At 35.5% G+C, this 22322-nt stretch overlaps 2 protein-coding genes across 7 annotated transcripts in view; one reads left to right on the forward strand and one right to left on the reverse strand.

Moving 5' to 3' along the window:
- Nucleotides 1-19387, reverse strand: part of dock9b (dedicator of cytokinesis 9b) — a 182308-nt gene extending 162921 nt beyond the window's left edge. For all 6 annotated transcript variants that reach the window (XM_087256670.1, XM_087256666.1, XM_087256668.1 and 3 more), the window contains exon 1: nt 18932-19387. In XM_087256670.1, coding sequence (XP_087112796.1) covers nt 18932-19048 — 117 coding nt within the window. In that variant the 5' untranslated portion in view covers nt 19049-19387. The remainder of the gene's footprint in view (nt 1-18931) is intronic.
- stk24b (serine/threonine kinase 24b (STE20 homolog, yeast)) overlaps nt 1-22322 on the forward strand; it is an 835587-nt gene that overhangs the window by 278175 nt on the left and 535090 nt on the right. The gene's annotated exons all lie outside the window — the stretch shown is intronic.

Below are 22322 nucleotides of genomic sequence, written 5' to 3' on the forward strand. Positions count from 1 at the left end.
GGTGGAAGTGAGAGCCAGATTTTTAATTCTCTGGAAGAGTTAGGACATGTTTTGTCAGCGCAGCTATGTTCTACTTATAATATAAGTTTGTGTTTAGAAATGATAATTAATTTAATCTATCTATCTATCTATCTATCTATCTATCTATCTATCTATCTATCTATCTATCTATCTATCTATCTATCTATCTATCTATTGATCTATCTATCTATCTATCCATCCATCCATCCATCCATCCATTTCTCCCTCCCTCCCTCCCTCCCTCCATCAATCCATCCATCCATCCATCCATCCATCCATTTCTCCCTCCCTCCCTCTATCTATTTATCTGTTTAATATTTTTGGAATGTTTGAGAACTATTAATGAACTTTTAATGTTAACGGTTTACTGTTTTAATGTTATTTCTATTATTTACATCATAATTTTTGTCGCTTTAGACTAACTTTGGTTCAAGGAGACCAACAAAATAAAAGTTGCTTTTGCATTTTGAGTTCAATTTACAGTTTTTCTCGCTTTGGTGCGTTTCTCACAACACCAGTGCATTTTTGCACAACAGTTAATACATTTCTCAAAACAATTAGTACAAACTGCAAAACCTAGCTAATAACCTGCAAAAGTGCATCACATGCTCAAAATGGATAGTTCATTCCTCAAAAGCAAGTATCTATGTCAATCAAAGTGTCAGTATCATCAAAATCCTGTCCTGACACCATTGTTTATGAACAAGATAGTCAAATGGCTTTGTCATGTTTTCATTATGACAGTTTACTCTGGACATTTTTTCAATGCAAAAAAAGTCAGATTTTGGTGGCACTTTCTGAAAATGCTCAAGACAGCACTTTATACTATTAGCACAGCCATTTGAAAACTACAGTAAAGTTGGACATCACTGCATTTAGTGAAGTATCTGAGTACAAGACACTGAATATGTATGTTTCACATTTTTACTCTGCATTTGCTCTTTACAATCTTAATTTATTCACAGCATTGTGCAAAAGAATAAACACACCCTTATTTACAACAAACATAAACTGCCTTTGGGTTGAACTGTGCACAACTGTAAACAATATTGCAGTACATATTGGACCCGAACCTGCAACACACACAGGTCTGTAAATCATTCATCAAATTGTTAAATTTTAAAGACATTTTCAGTAAAATAAAGATTTAATTTTTAATTTTTTAATAAAGTTTGCTTGACCGATTTTAACATCAAGTTCAACATTTTTATATGTAATGACTCAAGTAATGAAATGAGGACTATTAGTTTTATATGGAATGACTATTCAGCATTTAAAAGTTTAGTTCATTTTGACTGACATGACATAAGCAAGTGATAATGTTATAAACAGTAGAGAGTTGAATGAAAGCAATTGGTTCATGTTCGAAAGCATTTGCAATTTGTTGAAAGGAATCAGAAACTGCTACTAGGATGTGCACAAATGACTAATTGTTTTGAGAAATGCATTAACTGTTGTGCAAATGTAAATTGTGTTATGAGAAATGCACCAAAGCGAAAGAGAAAAACTGCAATACTCATATGCATAATTATACTGTAACAAGGACACATAAAAATAAAGTGTATGACCAAAAAGTAGTTTCTGTCCAACAGTAAAACTGGTTTGGATTAGCCGATGTGATTATATAATGCCAAAATGTGTATTTTTAGTAGAATTATCCCTTTAAGTGAGAACACATATGTGTGTGAGTGAAAAAAGAAAGAGTGAGAGAAGTTCCTAAATAAGACGAACTCCAGTCTTTCAGTAGTAGTTCCATTCTCTCACTTTTAGTGTGGACGTCAGACAAATTTCCACAATAAAATAACTGGCTTGATAGATTTTCCAGTGGCGTGGCGAGTGTGGATCTGCGAGTCTCACTACAAAGAAAAGTACTTCATCGTTTCACCAAAGTAAAGCAATATAGGACAGCGAGACTTGATGTGAAGAAGGGAAAAGCATTAGATGAAGTGTCTGGAAGAGACATTTTCCAGAGCTTTCTGCTCCACTTGTTAATGACCTAATTGGTGGCAGCTGTTAAATTATAGGTACATTGCCATGGTAACAAGCTTTGAGCTCTATAGTGACAATATGCAGCTTTATATTGGAAGAGATATGAGTTTGTCAACCAATAAAAAAGTTGTATTTATGAGTTCCAACTATTTTGCGAGATAAAACTTATCTTTGTCTATACAAAAAATGCATTCTTTTCATTTTTATAAGTGCAATATACTCAGAAAGTTTACCACGGGCCTACTAATGTAGTCGAGTTACAGGGCATCAATATTACTGAGGCCCAATTAGCCAGTATAAGCTTGACCTGCTGTTTACAGCGATGGCAGGATGTAATGAGAGGGAGGCAGTGATGTTTTCTCTGATGAGCTGATCTCTGACATTCGCTGTAGCCTGGTTCCGCTCTAAATGAGGTTAGGAGTGTGCCTTTGCAGAACCGACAGGGTGATGAAAACTCCACTGGCTGTTTGCATTGAGCGTCTAAGATGTCTTGCAACAAATCTTTCATTAATTAAAACAGAAAACCTTTAGAAATTCCAAGAATAAACTGCAAATAGCTACTGTTCGCATTTATATATCAGAAAATAAGAAGTGATCATAATATTGAAGCTAAGTGTATTTTCTATCTTTCCATACAATAAAAATAGAATAACATGTGGATGTAGCCCATCTTCTGATATAATAATTGCTGTACTTCCTAATGGGTTTTTCTAAAAAAAAAAAAAAAAGTTAACTTAATTATATACTGGGCCCTATCATACACATGGCGCAATAAAGCACAAGACGTGTTTAGCATGATGTGTTGCTATTTTCACACCAACACAACCCTGCTTTTCATGTTTTGCACCACATTGTTTAAATAGCAAATTCATTTGCACCACTTTAGGGACTCATGGGCGTTCCGGTCTAAAAAAATGTTTGTGAAGCCACATTGTTAGTGCGTTGCTATTTTGAAGACTTGAAATAGACTGCACCATTTGTTGTATTAAAAAAAGTTTAGATTTGTCCACCTATCGGGTGTAGAAACGTACAGTATGCATCATTATATAAGGTAGAATAGGACGTGTGTTTGGATATAACTCAGTTTTTTGACCACAGTTGGTTATTATTGCTCATTTATTTGTTTGCTGGAAATTAGAACTGAATTTAGAAATAGTTTTGAAAAAAAAAAAACTGTGCTTAACAAACGAAATTAAAAATGTAGGCTAATGGATGTCTTCAGTGGAGTGCGTACAACAACAGTTCCTTAGCCACACAAGTAAAGGAGTAAAGTAAAGAGTAAAATTAAAGTAAAGAGAGTAAAGAGGCCGAATGGAGGAGACTCCTTCTTTATCCTCGCACAGATGTTCTGTTTAACTATTTTCTCAATAGTGAAGCATTCAGTTTTTCCTCTTACAAAGTCTACCATGTAAATAGCAAATGCACCATTGCGTGACCCAACTGACTCTTACAGCGAATGGGAGATTGGTTTAATGCACTTTATGCTCAAAACACACCCATAAGCCATTAAGAGAATAAGCACAACCCTCTTAGACCCTGCACCTAGGCGCAGAAGTTATTATCCATCCTTAAAATAGCAAAAGTGGATTCGGACACGCTCTTAATGCTTTGACTCCCTCCGCTTTAGACTTTGCACCTAGATCGTTAAAATAGAGCCCATTGAGGTATACGTTATGTACTAAGCAATCCTAATATAATTGTATTAGTACTAAAAAGACCTTCCAGTGCTACTTGAGGCTAAATTGGCCAACATTTCTTTAAGCATATACGCATATTTTAAGCATATTTTTTGTCTGCATTTTTGCTATACTACTGCAACTATACTACAACTGAACTATAGTTGTACTGATACGTTTCCAATAGATAGATAAATGCTTTAAATTAAATCAAAAGTTTATAAAAGTACACGGAAGTTTACTTCTGGTACTTAGTTTTTGTATAGAGAACAGAAATGGTGTGAAATTAAAGGAATATTTCACTAGCAACGAACGCATAAAAGAGTTCTTTTACAGAACTTCTACACTACATTTGATAAAAGCAGTTGTGAATTGGGCTGTCAAACCAAAAATGACCAAACTAACGAACATTAAAAATTCTAGATGAACCTAAAACCTATAACAACTTTGTGTGAAAAAACATAACTTACTAAGACCAGTATGACATGGAAAGAAACAGCTAATATGGTCACTATTTAGGAACATGTGCTTGTTTTGAAGTGCCCTTGTTAATGCGTAAATACAAATTTAAGTACGGTCAAGCCCAAAATTATTCAGGGCTATGAATAATTTCGGGCTTGACTGTACTCATGATGTATGTGTACTATATGTGTGACTTTAAAATCTATACTAAAAGTTTGGTTTTGTTTAGGGTTTAGGGTTGCTAAAACTTTACTTGCATGGAATTATGAAAAATTTACTGTAGATTACAACAGTCGGTACCTATACTATTAAAACGTTTGGTAACACTTTATTTTGGTCCATTTGAGTATTAGTAGACTGCCGGCTTACTGTAATATCTGTTGATACTGCTCCTTCAACAGACATTTAACTGACTATACACTTTGCAAGTACGTCAACACACTAACCCTGTCCCCAACCTAACAGTCTACCTATAATCTATTGAGAATTAGTTGGCATGTAGATGCAATGTAACTTAGGGTGCTTTCACATCTGTGAATCGATTCAGTTTTTCCGAAACAGAGATTACAATTGTTACATTGTTGCTTTTTGCTCTTGGAGCGGTTCACTTTCACACTGCAAAGTTTCTAATCGGACCAAAAAAGCTAAAACAAGTCACGTGCGAGTAAACTCTCCTCACATTGGTCAGAGTGTCAGGGTTTATTTTGCAGCGTCCCACTAAGCTGTCAGGAGAGGTGGTGGTTTGGTGGTGATTGACAGGGTGCGTGCGCGCGACGTGTCTGAGGAGAGACGCGGTGGGGAGGGGTGAGAAAGGTGCGCAACGATGCCTATTTGAGGACCGCCATACTCATAAGTCTCTCTTCATATAGCCGTAAGCCTATTACATATCCATAAAACACTGTGATATAACCGCGCTCGGATCAGATCGCTTTCTCACTGCAATCGAACCGCTCCAGGGTTCGTTTCAATCGAGCCGAGACCACCTCATTCAATCGATCTCGGAGCGATTACTTTGGCGCGGAACAGAGCGCGATTGCCCTGTTTACATATGCCAAACCAACCAAGCTAACTGGGCAAACGAGACAGGTTCCGAAACAAAAGTGTAGGTGTGAAAGCACCCTCAATTTCAACAAACGGACCATCAAAATAAAGTGTGACCAACAGTTCTCTGTACCAATTTTGGTTCCATAGCAAAAACAGTTCTAACTATTTTCCTTAACTAATTATAATTGTATTAATATTACTGATTTAACTAATACTAATAATAACAATACTATTTAAATTAATAATGGTTATTTTTCAGCAATTTCTTCACAAAATACGGTTAAATGTATATATTTTGTGGAGTAAACTGAGGGTTAAGAAGAACTAAAATGCATGATAAATGTATACCTTTGACTTACAGCTAACAGTAGCCTATTTAATGATTTTCTTTTTTATTTAAGTTATCAAATATTAGTAATTGACTATCTGTTTTCTATTTTGCTTCAGTGCGACTTATAGTCATGTGAAACTCGTTTTACAAAAACACAGGAAGCCATATGCATTAGACATTGAGAAGTAGTTTCATTTTAAGATAAAGTATATATTTAAACTCAACAGTCCTGTCATTCAAACATTACATCACAACACATGGATTTTTTTCATAGGCGTATTCAATTCAGCACAGCCAGATACGAAAGATGTCATCAAATCTCCCATCACTCAGCACTATGGCTTTCAGCTTTGCATTCATACCATCCCAGCAATATGTAGATCACGTGATCGCTAGATTCTCAGTGTCCTTTAACAAGCCCACAGGACAAAGAGCGTTTAAAAATAGAACAGACACCCAAGCTGCTCTCATCCATAATAAATGGTAGTGGATATCCAGTCAGCAGGCCTCACCTGCTATCCCCCCTCCCCAAAACACACACACACACACAGCAATTACACAGCACCAATGCATTAATGAGGCCAGCAAAGTACATTTTACACATTTAAAATGCCAAACTACAGGGTTTCAAGCTTTTTTTGCAATATTGTAGAATAAATGTAACTGCAATTAGTGCAGAGCCAAAAACGAAATATTAAACCACAGTTGACTGTTGGCAATTATTCAGACTCATAGTCCTGATGGCAGATTTATTACAAATTAGTTTTCTTAAAAAGTACCTGACATTGCAGGATTTGTTACTGAAGCACTGGCTCTTTTGACAAAAAAAAAAAAATAATAATAATAATAGCACTGTAAATGAACGTGTTACCAGAATACATTCTAACAACTTAATTCAAGGTCATGATTTATTAATTTGTGAATAAAATATGGCCAGGAATTTGTTTTCTCGTTTTAGTTAAGAGAGGGCAACAACAAATTCTTTTAAATGACTAAAAGTCTACAATTTGACAAATATTTGGGAAAATTATAAATTCTTTATAAATTTCATTTTACTGTACATTTTAACTGGTTTATATGGAGTCTATATTAAGATTAGATTAGATAAGATTCAACTTTATTGTAATTACACATGTACAAGTACAAGTACAAGGCAACAGAATGCAGTTTAAGTCTAACCAGCAGTGCAATAGCAGCAAGTGCGGGATACAGGTATAAGTTATAAAGAGCAGTTATAGAAAAACTATGGTGATATTTCCATATGGATGTACTATGAGTATTATTTTCAGGTTGTATTAGCTATGAACAGAGATTTACAATAAATGAATATATGTTCAGATTGCTATTAATAATCAGAAGTGTGCAGATAGATAAACATAATTTCAAATGTATATGTGCAGTGGGTGTGTACATAATTCCAAATGTCCATGTGCAGTGGGTATGTAGTTCAAATAAATGAATCAGTGCAATGATTATGTGCAATTTTTAAATGTGCAAATGTTAAATAGTGCAGTGATTGTGAGGAGTATAAGTTAGAGGAGATTGGGGGGTGTATTGGGGCGGGGGGGGGGACAAATGAGTCAGTGAGGGGCAGAGTTCGAGTGGGAGACAACTCTAAGGAAAAAGCTGATCCTCAGTCAGCTGGTTTTTGTCCAGGGGATCCTGAAGCGCTATAATATAGAAGTAGTCAATATACACTGAATGTGTGCACAGTTATTAGGCAAGTTGTATTTTTAAAGGATTCATTTTGTTATTGTACAACTACAGTGCTCTTGGTCAATCCAAAATGTTAAGAAACCCTTAAACATGAACATTTAAGAAGTAAAAGTAAAGTTCTGGATTTCTTAAGGCCTTTACTGGCCAGCCACGCAGTGAAGTACTTTGACACATGTGATGCAGTGTTTTCTTGCATAAACATCAAAGCACTGCTTGAACAAAGCGTCTTCTAAAAATTAGCAGTAGGTCTGAAACTTGATTTTGAGATCATTTTCAACCTGAAAAGGTCCAACTAGCTCATCTTTAATAATACCTGGCCATACCAGAACCCCACCACCACCACCACCTTGCTAGCGTCTGAGTAGAAGTGGAGCTCGGTGTCCATTACTGATCCAATCACGGGCCCATCCATCTGGTCTGTCAAAAGTCACTCTCATCAGTCCACAAAACGTTTGAAAAATCTGTCTTCAGATATTTCTTGGCCCATTCATGACTCTTCAACGTATGTGTCTTGTTCAGAGGTGGTCAGGTTTCAGCCTTTCTTATCATGGCCATGTCTCTGAAAACTGAACTCTTCATACTTCTTGACACTCCAGGTAGGTTGCAGTTGTGGAATATGGCAAGACTAATAAATAATGGGTTCCTGGTGGCTACATGTTTGATTCTTCTCAAATTTTTGGCAGTAAATTTGCATCTTTTCTTCTCGACGTGTTTCTTGCGACCCTGTTGACTATTTGCTACAAAACATTTGATGGTTCTGTGATCATGCCCAATATCTTAGATATTTCAAGATTTCAAGACTTTTTACAATTTATGACTTTTCAGAGTCAGTTAAATCTCTTTTTTGGCCCAGCCCTTTTAAGAAGAAGAAACTGCCTACAAATTATGCACACCTTAATATAGGAGTTGATCTTCTTAGGCCACACCCTCCCTCATTACACAAATACACATCACCTGATATGCATTAAATCCAATAAGCATTCAAGTTTATACAGCTTGGAGTTGGAAATTATGAATAAATTGATGGCATGGTCAAATGATCACTTTGCTAATAATTGTGCACACAGTGTATAGTAAAGGTTTTAAGTTATTCAAATGTAAAATTTTAATTGCAAAATAGTTGTGAAACACAGAACAAATTTATGAAATGAGACTATAGTACGTATAGTATAGAATAGTATGAAAGACTATAGTACATTTAATACTAACCTTTTTATTCATTCACTCATTTTCCTTCTGCTTTGTCCCTTATTTATCAGGGGTCACCACAGCAGAATGAACCGCCAACTATTCCAGCATACTGCATATTTTACGCAGCGGATGCCCTTCCAGCTACAACCCAGTACTGGGAAACACCCATTTACTCTCTCATCCACACACACTCATACACAACGACCAATTTAGTTTATTTATTAACTTATACTGCATGTGTATGGACTGTGGGGGAAACCGGAGCACCCGGAAAAAACCCACGCCAACACGGGGATAACATGCAAACTCCACACAGAAATGCCAACTGGTCCAACCAACACTTAAACCAGCGACCTTCTTGATGTGAGGCGTCAGTGCTAACCACTGAGCCACCCTACTTTTTTATCAACGAATCCTAAAAGTAAAATGCATCACATGATACAATGAAGTACAACAAAAAAGCAGTGATAATTGTAAGAATCATTATTACAGATTTTGTACCAATAATAACTGATCATATAACAGATCAGCAAATTATCATATTATAATGATTTCTGAAGAATTGTTTGACACTGAAGACTGGAGTAATGATGATAACCAGAACAAGGAATTTTTCACAGTATTTACTACAATTTTTTTTCTTCTAGAAAAAGTCTTAGGTGTTTTTTTAGGCTAGAATAAAAACACTTTTTAATTAATTTTAAAACCATTTTAAGGTTAATATTATTAGCCCCTTAAGCAATATTTGTTTTTATGGACTCCGAACAAACCATCGTTATACAATGACTTGCCTAATTATCCTAGTTAAGCCTTTAAATTGCACTTTAAGCTGAATACTAGGATCTTGAAAAATATCAAGTAAAATCTTATGTACTGTCATCATGGCTAAGATAAAAGAAATCAGTTGTTAGAAATGAGTTATTAAAACTATTATGTTTAGAAAAACCTTCTTTCCGTTAAACTGAATTAGAGGAAAAAATATACAACGGCGCTAATAATTCAGGAAGTCTTTCAGTGGTTTTGCTCAGAATTACATCACAGTATACTCTTCTTATCCTACTGGCAATTATTCACACTCAAAGTAATTTGATCATCAACAGTGAAAGTTCAATCTAACGTATGCTGTCCAGCATCAGGGCCAGTAGCAGTCCATCTGGGAGGAAAACAGACACCGCAGGCTGGGCCTTTGATATGTATTACAGAACACAGATGCACACTAACACAAACGTCATGAAAGAAACAGACACAGACAGCTGTGCGATTGCCACCGTCAATGAACTGCACTAGTTTTGGAGCATGTGTTGGGGGAGGACGCAGGCCATTAATTGAAATGTAACACTCATATTGATCCAAACGCACATTCATGCCTCTGGCGGACTTTTCTTGCTTAGACAATTTCACGACAGCCACAGTGTTAACTGGGCTGAACAAAAAAAGAAAATAAGGAGCAATCAGTTGCATAATCAGTGTTAACCACACAGACACTGAAAATGAGAACTGATCAGTCACTACAATTATTTTGTGACTAGATGTGACAGACCTTTTTATACAACATACTGTGATAGTTCACTAAAATAATAAAAAGATTGTTGTTAATTTATTTACCTAGCACTTAAGATATTAAAGATCATCAATCTTCCTTCGGCTTAGTCCTTGATTATCAGGGATTGCCACAGCGGAATGAACCACAAACTACTCTAGCATGTTTTATGCAGTGGATAGCCTTCCAGCCGCAACACAGTACTGAGAAACACCCATACACTCTCACAATCACACACACTCATACACTACAGCCAATTTTGTTCACCCAGTTCACCTACGTACATGTATGGACCAGCCTGATCTCACGAGGACACATAAGTATTTTATGTTTTGTCACCTTAGTGGCTAATTCGTACGAATTTTGTACAATTCAGTCGTACAAAAATGTAAAATTTTAAAAAGAAAGCGTGGTTCCACCCCTAACCCCAATCGTTATTGGGGAATAAGCAAATTGTACTAAATTGTACGAATGAGATCATATGTATTCATACAAATTAGCAACTAAATCAAAAAGTTACGAAATGCCGTGAGATTGTGTTGGTTTAGACTGTGGGAAAAGCCAGAGCACCCAGAAAAAAACCCACGCGAACACGGGGAGAACATGCCAACTCCACACAGAAATACCAACTGACCCAGCCGGGACTCGAACCAGTGCTCTTCTTGCTGTGAGGCGACAGTGCTAACTACTGACCCACTGTGCCGCCTCAGTTTCTTTTTTGTACAAGGTTAAAGATACCAAAACTTTAAAGAATAATATAAATATATATATATATATATATATATATATATATATATATATATATATATATATATATATATATATATATATACTGTAAAAATACCATTAAAACCTGGCTCCTGACAAAACATGGAAGTCTTATAGAGCAAAGTCACTCTGTTAATTAAAGAAAGGATCTTCTTTGATCTTCAACTGAAGAAAAGTCACCAACATCTTGAATGGTCTGAGGGTGAGTAAATATGTATTCGCTGGAGAATAACTCATTTAAGTAAGTGCATATATAAGCTTGTAAGAACTCAGTCTCTTATACTTTAAATTAAACTAAATATTGTGAGCATGTTTTTGTAGGAGGGTCATTTATACTGTTAAATAAAAGGAAACTACAGTCATTTGTATTATTTATTACATTACAAGTTACAGTATATATGGTATTAACGTCTATACCAACTACAACCCTAAACCCACCCATCAATTATTAACTTCTACACCTAGCCCAACCGTAAACACAACCATCACAGTTATTAACATCTACACCTCCCAACCCTAAATACAACTATTTCATACTACTTAATGGACATATTATATGCATGTGTGGTTAAAACATAGGACATCACATTGCACATGCCCCCTTCAAGGTGCATTACATAGTGCCTGCATGCATGACGTCACATGCGCTATAGGTTGCATCGAAGACTATTTGAGTGGATACCCTTCTAGCTGCAATCCAGCTCTGAAGGTACAACCCTCAGTGTTGGAAAACAACAACACACTCCCTCATTCACAAACTACAGCCAATTTAGTTTATCCACCTCACCTACACTGCATGTCTTTGGACTGCACAGAAAGGCCTCCTGGTCTAGTTGGGACTCGAACCAGTTGCTGTGAGGCAACCCTACAAGCCACTGTGCCGCTGTGCTAGTGCTAGTGATAAGCAATTTCCAAACAGGTTCATTCTGAAAACTTAGCCCTAAATATGTTTCTGGCAATCGCAAATTATGTAGTCAGAGAAATGTATGGCTGCATTTCGTCTTTAAAATGCACGCTACGGGGCAGTATAACGCCGTTCCTTTTCACACTTACCAGCTGACCGCTTAACTCTGTGTGGACGGCTTTCCCATGGATACCAGATTGTCCAGTGGCTATACAGTACATTTACCTTGGAGGATTTGAGTCGCAGAGTGGAGTTGTGATGACGAGGTTCGAGTCTGGCAAAAAAACGGTTCCAGAAAGCAGGTGAAAGAAAAGCAAAACCTAAAAAATTAAACGAACAAGTAAATAAAAGGGTGAGAAAGTGGTAAAATCTGAAAATGAGGTAAAAATCAGGCAAGAGCTCTTCTTTTACTGGATTGCTTTTCAAAACATTGTAGGTTGGATTTAGGGAAGGAGAAGAACGAGGGGATTGGTTGGTTGGTCAGTCAGTAAGTCAGTCAACAGCGGCCTCTGGTGGATTACACAAGAAGAACAGGCGCGAATGGCACTCGCGAGAGAAATCTGAGATCTCAAAAAGCCTACTCAGCGGCCTCTGGTGGATTCACGAAAACAAAAACTGTAAAAAAAAACTTAGCTCCTGGGATGTATTTGGCACTCTCCAGAAATGTACATAGGGGTAAGTAATCAGAATGAGCCTGTGTTGCCAGTTTCATTGAAATATTTTTTCTGAAAATTAATAATAACTACACTCATCTTAAATAGTTTAGCATCCAGGCATTTTTTTAAGAAATTAATACATTTTTGTTACCTGAGAATCAAATCTGCAAATTATAATGGAGCATGTGATATTGACTGAAGTAATGGTTACTAGAGTTTTAATTTTGTCATGATGGTAACAAATAATATTTACAAAAAAAGTAAAGACATTTTTTAAAGGGTTTTTACTGTATTTTTATCAAATAAATGCTGTCTTGTTAACATTTCATAAAGCTCACAGCTTTCATAAAGTGATTTAATTAAGGTTTTTCTTTTAAGAATGGTATTATCTAAATCAAGCTTTTTTCCTTCATCCTGAATGACTGACGTTGCCCTTGTCTTGTGTTTTTGCATTGTTCTCCATGTTTGTCACCTGTGCCACTCACTTATTTATCCCCATGGTTACCCTAGATTGTTGCTCCAGTGTTTCCGCCCCCTTGTGTGTTGCCCTGTTAACTTGTTAGCCCTTATGTGTATAAAAGCCCCTTTGTTTCAGTCCTTTGTTATCAGTCGCTGTATGTGTATTTGGATATTCCTGTTTCTCATGTTTTCCATCCCTGCATTGTGTTGTTTCTTGTTTTTGGATTTCTTTATAATACCTTTTAAGCTGCTATTGAATCCGTCACTTGCCTTGCCAGTCATTACATGAAAATTAGTGATTACAATGATATTCAAATGTATCTAATAGGGCTGCACGACATTGGAAAAATGTAACTTTACGATATTTTGTCATTCTACAGTCTATTCGGCGATATAAATACAATTTCACCAGGTGACTTGAATATCTCTATGTGGAATGAATTTATCATTTTAGATGGATTGAGATGATTCTGTAGGGAAGTGCATTAGCATAAATTATATTAAACAACATACATACATACATACATACATACATACAATAAAGAAAAACATACAAATGAAATAAACAGTGTTTTATCGTTTTTCGAGGAGTCTAACAGTATTCAGATATTACAGTCATTGAAAATTCATATGTAAAATAATACTGCATAGTCTTTGTTGAATAAATAATTCAACAATTAAGTAATAATCGTTATCAAGTTACAAACAATACAGACTCAATATTGTATATCCTGCAACGTGACTATTGCAAATGTATTAATATTATATAATAATAATGAGATTGTTCAGACATACTGTCTAATATGAACTGCTTAATAGGGCTGGGTAACAAAATCAGTATCGGTATTTATCGATCGGACACCATTGCCAATATCGATATTAAAAAAAGTTTGGTATGAAGTTTCGGTATGTAGTTTGAAGCGCTATGAAGAGCTATAGTTTTATTTAAACATGGCTGCTGAGTGTTCGCCTTGGATGCAATGCCAATAAGCTTAGTGTGTCAGTTTGTCATTTCCAGTGGAGGCGCAAGCTCGACTCACACGAGGTACACCTTGAAAAACTTCTGAACTTTTCCGAGTGCCCCGAGCGCTAGAACTAACCAATCTGCCTCACACTTTGTATGGAATATACACATTTCAGTAATAACGGCAGACTTATTACCTCAGACAAACACAAAGCAGGCCCTCCTGAGGTCAGAATAACAAGACAAAATGAGTGCAGTATAGCAGCATTGAGGAGATTGTAAATAAAAAAGGATGCCACCAGAGTGGCTTTTTGGTTTCTTTTCTTGTGCATCCCAGCCACTAGCACCCATCTGAAAGATTTTTTTTAGCATAGGTGTAATGTAGTCATTAAACTTCACATATTGTAATGTTGCATTATGTATTTGAATAACGATGGCTGGTTCCTATACTTGAAAGCTTAGATTTAATTATCATAATTTGTTTTGTGTGCAGAATTTGAGATTTACTGTGTCAGTATTATTGACACCTTACAGATGTTGATCTACCTTTACCATTGCACACACTTTGTAATATTTAAGTTTAAGAGTCTCTTTAACACTTATGTTTATTTTATTATAAAGAGATGAGATATTTTGTTTAAATATTTTTGTTTTTAACTATTAAAACTATTTGCCTTAGTAATGATGGTAAATTAAAATAAAGTGGTTAAAAAAAAAAATCCTAATATTCCTAAATGTATTTTTTCACATATTCAATAATTATATTTACCAAATGATATGAAACATAATATCGTGAAAATAGTTTTTGCAATATTGCCCAGCCCTACTGCTTAATATTAAATAACTTAATAAATGCAGGAGAACAAAATGTAAAAATTGCCATTGACCCATAATAATGATTGTAGTTTATACAATATAATTGTACAATGTATTTAATTTATACAATTATAGTCATTTGTGTCTGTATGAACGTGTGCTCTTTGAGGATCAAATTAAGAGCCTCCCAGCCTCCTGTGCAGATCTGTTTGATCAAGTGACCTGCGAACATCAGAAGAGACAAATCTTCTGGATGTATGTGAATGCCTCATTTCCCATGAATACCTGCTGATTTTTTTTCATTGAGATTAATAATAATCACCCTATGGACTTCAATCTATTTTTAAAACGGAGGTAAAGACGCACAGGGAGATCACAAATTTTGCTTTGATTGTTTTAAGCTGCTTTGATTGAGAGCTGAAGTATGAGAAAACAAATTAGGAGCCATTGACCCAAAGTTCCATTAGTGAACCCGGCATTCCTGTTTACCAGCCATTACCACAAACACACTTAACTGAGAAACTCTATGAGTGTGTGTGTCTGTCATACAGTTTATAAACCAGCTGTTTTTTTTTCCGTCTTTCGACATGGATGATCATCAAAGATGTCATTAGATGTACAGCACTAAATCACAAAGCCAAACTTAATTGATGTCAAAAGGGCAAATCCATGAACCGTGGGTAACCATGGCACAACTAACTGGGCAGAAAAACACCCTGATTCAAAACATTGTGGCTCAATACACAAATCCAGGGAACTGTCGCTCCCTTCCAGTAGCAGGTCAAGGCTCCACAGAGAGTTTATTTACTGCGGAAGTGGACATTACAGCATTTTAATGCAGTGACTCCTTTATTTAGCCAGTATGTGACTTGGAGTCCACCAAATGAAGGAACAGTTCCCTTTATTCCTTGTTAATGGTCATATTGATGACAGGTTAAGCCTGTAACTTTATGTTCCCCCTAGATTTTTGGCACTGAACCTTGAGTCTGCCTAGTTTCTTATTGATTAGGATCAGGAGGCGAATTATATATGGATAATTGTGGGGGGGGGGGGGGGCTATTTACATTTCTGGAGATCACGAATTACGTAGCCTGAAGTACATATGACTGCATTTCATCTTTAAAACGAACACTACAGGGTAGTATGACACTGTTCCTTTTCGCGCTTACCACCTGACTGCTTACCTCTTGTATGGACGGCTTTCTCATTGTTACCAGTTTATCCAGTACCTTACCATGTCCATCAGCGTACTTGAGATGCAAGTTCCGGAAAGAGGGTAAGACAGAAACAAAATCCAAAAAATAGAATAAACAAGTAAACAACAGAGTGTGAATGTGCTAAAATCTGAAAACGTGGTAAAAAAAAATCAGAAGAGGGCTTTTCTTTTACTGCATTGCTTTTGAAAACATTATCGGTTGGGTTTAGAGAAGGAGGAGGGTGGGTCAGTTGATCAGTCAGTCAAACAGTCAGTCGACAGCGGCCTCTGGTGGATTTATACAAAAAGAGCAGGTGTAAATGGCGAGAGAGAGAAATTTGAGATCTCAAAAGCGTACACAGCGGCGGCCTCTGGTGGATTTGCGAAAGCAATTTGCCGCTCTCCAGAAATGAATATAGGGGTACGTTTTCAGAATGAGCCTTTCAGTGGTTTGTGTGTTCAATATGCATGCTTTAGTGAAATAAATTAGTTTATTCAATTCAATTACATCTCTTTGGTTAATAAATATTTTCCTGCATAATAAGCACGCTAAGTGTGTTTATGCATTCGCAATGGTATGGACCATAATAGGAGTGGTTAAATGTATAGTTATATGATCTTTATTTCTTCTACTTTTTGTTGTTAATATTATTATTTAAGACTATTATTTAAGCTATTTTCCACTGTTTAAAAAACTGACCCCCACACACATGTCGTTTTGACGTCCTTAAAGGGGGATCAAGGGTTAATTAGGGAGCCCCGACCACCCAACCTCGCCACTCCAATAATTCACACTTTGATTACGATATATAACACAATATTTGACTTTGTGAGAGTGAATAAAGGGCTAAAAGGGCTACTGTAATCAACCCATCACTGTTTTTTCCTTATATATCAATAACACTAATGTCATTATTAAAATATGAGAACGATGTCTTTATATTTATTATTATTGTAAAACAAAAACCCTTTTTAAAGAAAAGCTTTCTTCTATATAAGCAAAAGTGATTATGACAACAACTTATCAAAGCTGTCATGATATATCCAGTAATAACTTTAAAGGGGTCTCTTGACTTTTACTCCAGAGATACAGTTGAAGTCAAAAATTATTTGCCCCCATGTTAATTTTTTTCTTCTTCAAATATTTCAGAAATGATGTTTAACAGAGCAAGAATTTTTCACAGTATTTTTATATAATTTTTTTTTTCTTTTGGAGAAAGTCTTATTTGTTTTATTTTGGCTAGAATAAAAGCAGTTTTTATATTAAAAAAAAAAACATTTTAAGGTTAATAATATTAGTTTAACCCTTAACCCTTGTTAACCCTTGAGCTATTTTTTTTGTCTACAGAATAAACCACTGTTATACATTGACTAGCCTAATCACCCTAACCTGCCTAGTTAACCTAATTTACCTAGTTCATTCATTCATTTTTTCTTCAGCTTAGTCCCTTATTTAGCAGCGAATGTCACAGCGGAATGAATCGCCAACTATTCTGGCATATGTTTTATGGATGGGACGGCCTTCCAGTCGCAACCCAGCACTAGGAAACACCCATACACTTTCACATTCAAATACACACTCATAAAGTTTTGCGGCCAATTTTAGTTCACCTAAAGAACATACAAACTCCACACAGAAATGCCAACTGGCCCAGCCGGGCCTTGAACCAGCTACCTTCTTGCTGTGAGGCAACAGTGCTAACCACTGAGCCACCCTAATTAACCTAATTAGGACTTCAAATGTCACTTTAAGCTTTAATCTTGAAACATATCTAGTAAAATGTCATGTACAGTCATCATGGCAAAGATAAAAGAAATCAGTTATTAGAAATTAGTTTTTAAAACTATTATGTTTAGAAATGTGTTGAATTAGAAATTAAATCTTTCTGATAAACATAACTCGGGGAAGAAAATACAGAGGGGCTAATAATTCAGGTGGGCTAGTAATTGTGACCAACTATAAGGCTCAAATTTCAAAACCTTGAAGGATCAAACAAAGCAACATGACTTTGGTGATGATATGAGGGAAAGCATATGTAAAGTATACAATTTTCAGACCTTCTGCATGAACTCTTGCTATGAGAGCACCAAATTCTTGATCTTTAAATGGTCTTACTGGCACATAAGTCTGTTTTTGCCCAAAATGAGAATGGCAAACTTTAGTCCGCCGCTTTCATGTGTATTCAAGTGTTACTTTTGCAAGGCAACATCTGAATTATGGCGGAATCAGACAGCTCTTAAAGATCTTAGCTCTAGCCTATTAGTTCCAGATGGACCTTTTCTTTTTTTTGCATAACAGGTAATGGATGAAGAGACAGTGCTCCCGAGACTCCCTCTCCTCTTCTGAAAGATGAAGTAATGCAGGTGACATTTCAAACTGTTAAATAAAGCTGCTATAATCATTTAAGCTGAAAGCACATCTGGAAAAAGCCTTTTTTCTTTTCCAATACAATACAGTCCAATACAATCACAACTAAAGTGACAAAACGGTAGTACTGTACAAAACAGTTCATTTCAAAGATGACAGGTGGCAGGTACCAATAAGTTAACCTATAATGTGCTATTAAGCTTTTCTTAAGAGAGATAAAAAGAGATATCCACCCAAAACTTAATATTCTGTCCTAATTTACTCCCTTGTTCCAGACCAGTCTGAAAAAAAAAGTTGTTGTATTTTTGTTTTTGTTTTGTTGAACACAAAAGAAGATACTTTGAAGAAAGCAGGAAACCTGTAACCATTTGTTTTTCCTACAGTGGAAGTCCATGGTTACAGGTTTTCAGCTTTCTTCAACATGTCTTCTTTTGTGTTCAACAAAATAAAACAAGATTGGAACCATTTAGGGAGGTAAATAATGAGTAACTTTTTCATTTTATGTTGAACTATTGCTTAAAAAAAAGAGAGATTAATTTCAAATGATGACAGTGGCAGTGATAAAGATCCCCAAAAAACACCATTGCCAATCGAGGCTAACCTATAATATAATGTGCTGTAAAACTTCTTAAATTAGTTTCACATCTATTGACATTTACATGCCCTTCTTTTACCTTCCTGCAGGAACCTCCCATCTGAGAACGTTAATAGCCCTGTCCTATATTCCATATTTGGGTCATTATGGGAATAAATTACAGCGGCTGAAACACTGAAGCAAATAAAAGCGGGACTTGAGTCAAACGCAAACTTTAAGGATGTACTTTGACTCACCACCAGTACAGAAGTGCGCACCACCTCGGAGACGCTCTGCCGTAACTCTGCAGCGGTGCCCGGTTTACTCAGACCGCGCGTGAACTTTCGTGTCTCGGGCTGAGCCGAAGAGGCCATCGCTGCTTGCGTGTTTTAAAGAGACGCAGTCTATGAATACATGTCTATATTGAATAAAATAACGCAGTCCTGTGAGGAAGTGCTCCTCAGATTGGACCTGTCCTTCACAACAAGACGCCGAGACGCATTCCCAGTCGTCACAGTAAGCAGCACCTCTATCCTCTTCCAAACTCCATACTCCTGTGTGTGTTTTGATGGAGGCAGAAAGGAAACTCGTTCCCCGGTACACTCGGTTGTCCGGAGTCCCGTGCGCGTCGCTCCGCGCTAGTTCCCCAGCGTTCGCACGCGCGCGTCCGTCTGTGCGTGATGAAGAGAAGCTCCCGCGCGAACAGCAACGCCTCCCTCATAACAAACTGCAGCCAAGGAGATAAATTGCGAATTTAACTGTACGTCACAGCGAAATGACGTATTAATTCAGTTGAAACGTCATAACATAACTTTATTACGACAGTATAACATCACAAAGCTTTGGTAAGCATATTTCGACAGTTAAAATACCACTGAATGTGTATGAGTTTTACTGCTGTAACGCAAATTTTAACGGTGACACTTTAACGCGATTATACATGTAAATATAGCACGTTTTGAAGTTGTTTAACCAAGTTACATGGTGGTACATGTGTTACACTGTAAAAAATGATTTGTTCACTCAACTTAACTTAAGTCATCTTGTTGCATTGACTTAAGCTTTCTCAACTTAAAATGTTTAGACATTTAGAATAAGAAAATCAAATAAGGGTAAATCATTGTAAACATTTGACTACTGTACATTTAATAATAGAAATATTGGTAACGTAAAATATCACATTTAATAAGTCAGTCTGCTCTCTGGAACAACCTTCAAAATGAGAAAAGGATAAATTACTGATAATATTTTTTTTCTAAATAAATTTTACTGTACTGTATATAATTGGAGATCCAATAAAATGTATGTAAAATACCTGTAGATTAGGAAGGCAACTTGAAAAGTAAAATTTTTATACACATATTATGATGTTGCAAAATCAAACCTAAAATAAATTTTACTAAGGCTTTATCAATGTGGTCAAACTATACTATGACATGAATCAGAGAGTGAAATCCAACACATTTTAAGACCTTTTTTAAGACTCTTTCTATACATTTTAAGATAAGTTGGGCCTGTAGAAATCTGCGGACATTTTTTGCTATTTCTGCGCAGAATTGTGTTAATAATCTGCAGATTATGCAAAACTATTTTGGGAGTATCATAACTAAAGTCTTAATATATTAAATAAAAAGTAATACATTTTAAACTTGTATTTAATGTTTACAGTGCAAATCCAATTAGATCAACTTTATTTGGTAAACAAAGCAAGTCTCTCACATAATATCTAAAATACAGAAAATATTACTTCACAAACTATATTGTAAATAAATCTGAACATTTTCATATTAGTCAATAAAAAATACTGAAATTAATTTAAAAACTAACTAAATATAAATTTACACACATTTACACAAGTAAATAAACAGAATTAATGATGGGCTAAAAATCTGGGGAAATCTGCAGAATTCTGCGCGTGCAGATTCCGTGTGCATGGGCCTACTTAGGTTCCAGTATATTTACTAAATATTCATGTAGGAAACTAATTCAAAACTTAAACATTATTCATATACTGAATAAAAATCTATTAAATCTAGCTAATTCAGCAGGTTGGACTGGCAGAAATAATGCTGCTGCCTTGGTTACTGCAGTAAACAAAGCAGCATTATGTCAAATATACTGTAGGATTTCATTGATTTCATAAACTACTCAGCATCCTGATATTCACAGATTTAATTCAGGCAAACTTTAGCATACAACCATACATTGCATAATCAAAAACGATATAAAATTGAACACAAGGAAAAATAGCATTTAAGACTTTTTAATACTTTTTGAGGGCCTTAAATTTCTCTACATTGATTTATCAACTTTTAATACTTTTTAAGACTCTGCGTACACCCTATATACTATACAAACTATACATGGGAACAATACATTAACAATCAGTTTAAAGTGTCATTTTACAATTTATAACACAAATTTAAAGAAGCATTACTTACCAAATGTGATGACTGAGCAATTTAAAAATCTGGTGAAAAATATCCCATGTGCCTGCCTTCTTCTGGTGTTTGACTGGCAGGCTTAATGGTGTATATTCCGCCACTTGCTGGATTGGAAGTATGGGGTGCAACTTAAAGGATTTTGGTTTAGCATGTTTTTAAGTTGAGTCACCAAATTCTCTATTATAGACTAGTTGACACAGCAAAAACTTACCAGCTTAAAGTGAATTAACAACTTTGTTGTTTCAACTTACAAAATCATGTTGAAAAAAATAAAATGAAGAATAATTTTTACAGTGTAGCCGCAAAACAACCATACACTCAAAAATATTCTTTTACTTGTTCAAACTACTTTATTAAAATGAGCTGAAACAACACAATTCTTGAAATTTTATTGGGACAACCTAATTTGTTATGTTCTACACACATAAACTTGTTAATTTGTAATGTTAATGTTTGTAATTGTTAATGTTAAGGTAACTTAATGAATGGTGTGGAACCCTTCAATTTCTACAGTGTAGTTTAACTACGGTATGTGTATTAAAACAAAAATCTTTGGTAAAAAAAAAAAATAGGTAGAACACTTTAGTAATGTTAAAATCATGTTTCATTTTTTGTAAGAGAGTGAAAATTATGATTGCTGTTTGTTTTATATAATTATTCTTATTTACCTGTTATTAACATGTATATAATGCATTCAATACTTTAGTAAAGCGTACATGCAGTGTCTTAATCAGTGGTGGAAAGAGTACTAAAAAATCATACTCAAGTAAAAGTACCATTACTTGACTAAAAATCTAGTGCAAGTAGAGTAAAAGTATCTGTTGTAAATATTACTCAAAGTATGCGTAAAACGTAGCCCTTTTCAAAGGTACTCAAGAGTAGTGCGTTTTACACTGTAAAAAGCTTATGCGTTTACATGTAATTTGTGGGTGTGTGTAAACGTAACATTCTGTAGTGCATTTAGTTATTGCCCAGCAGGCAAACAACATTATAAGACGTTAATATTAGGTTAGATTTAGGTTGTGATGTCAAGTGACCAAAAGTCAATGTCTAGCCAGTGTCTAAGGACAATGTTATTTTGATGCCTGATAACAACATCATATGACGTTGATATTTGGTTGATTTTAGGTTGTGTTAGAAAGTGACTAAAATCCAACGTCAAGCCAACATCTTAAACATGCGTCATACTGATGTCAAATACTGA

Source organism: Danio rerio, chromosome 6 (assembly GCF_052040795.2).
Source record: "Danio rerio strain M-AB ecotype USA chromosome 6, GRCz13ab, whole genome shotgun sequence".
NCBI lineage: Eukaryota > Metazoa > Chordata > Actinopteri > Cypriniformes > Danionidae > Danio > Danio rerio.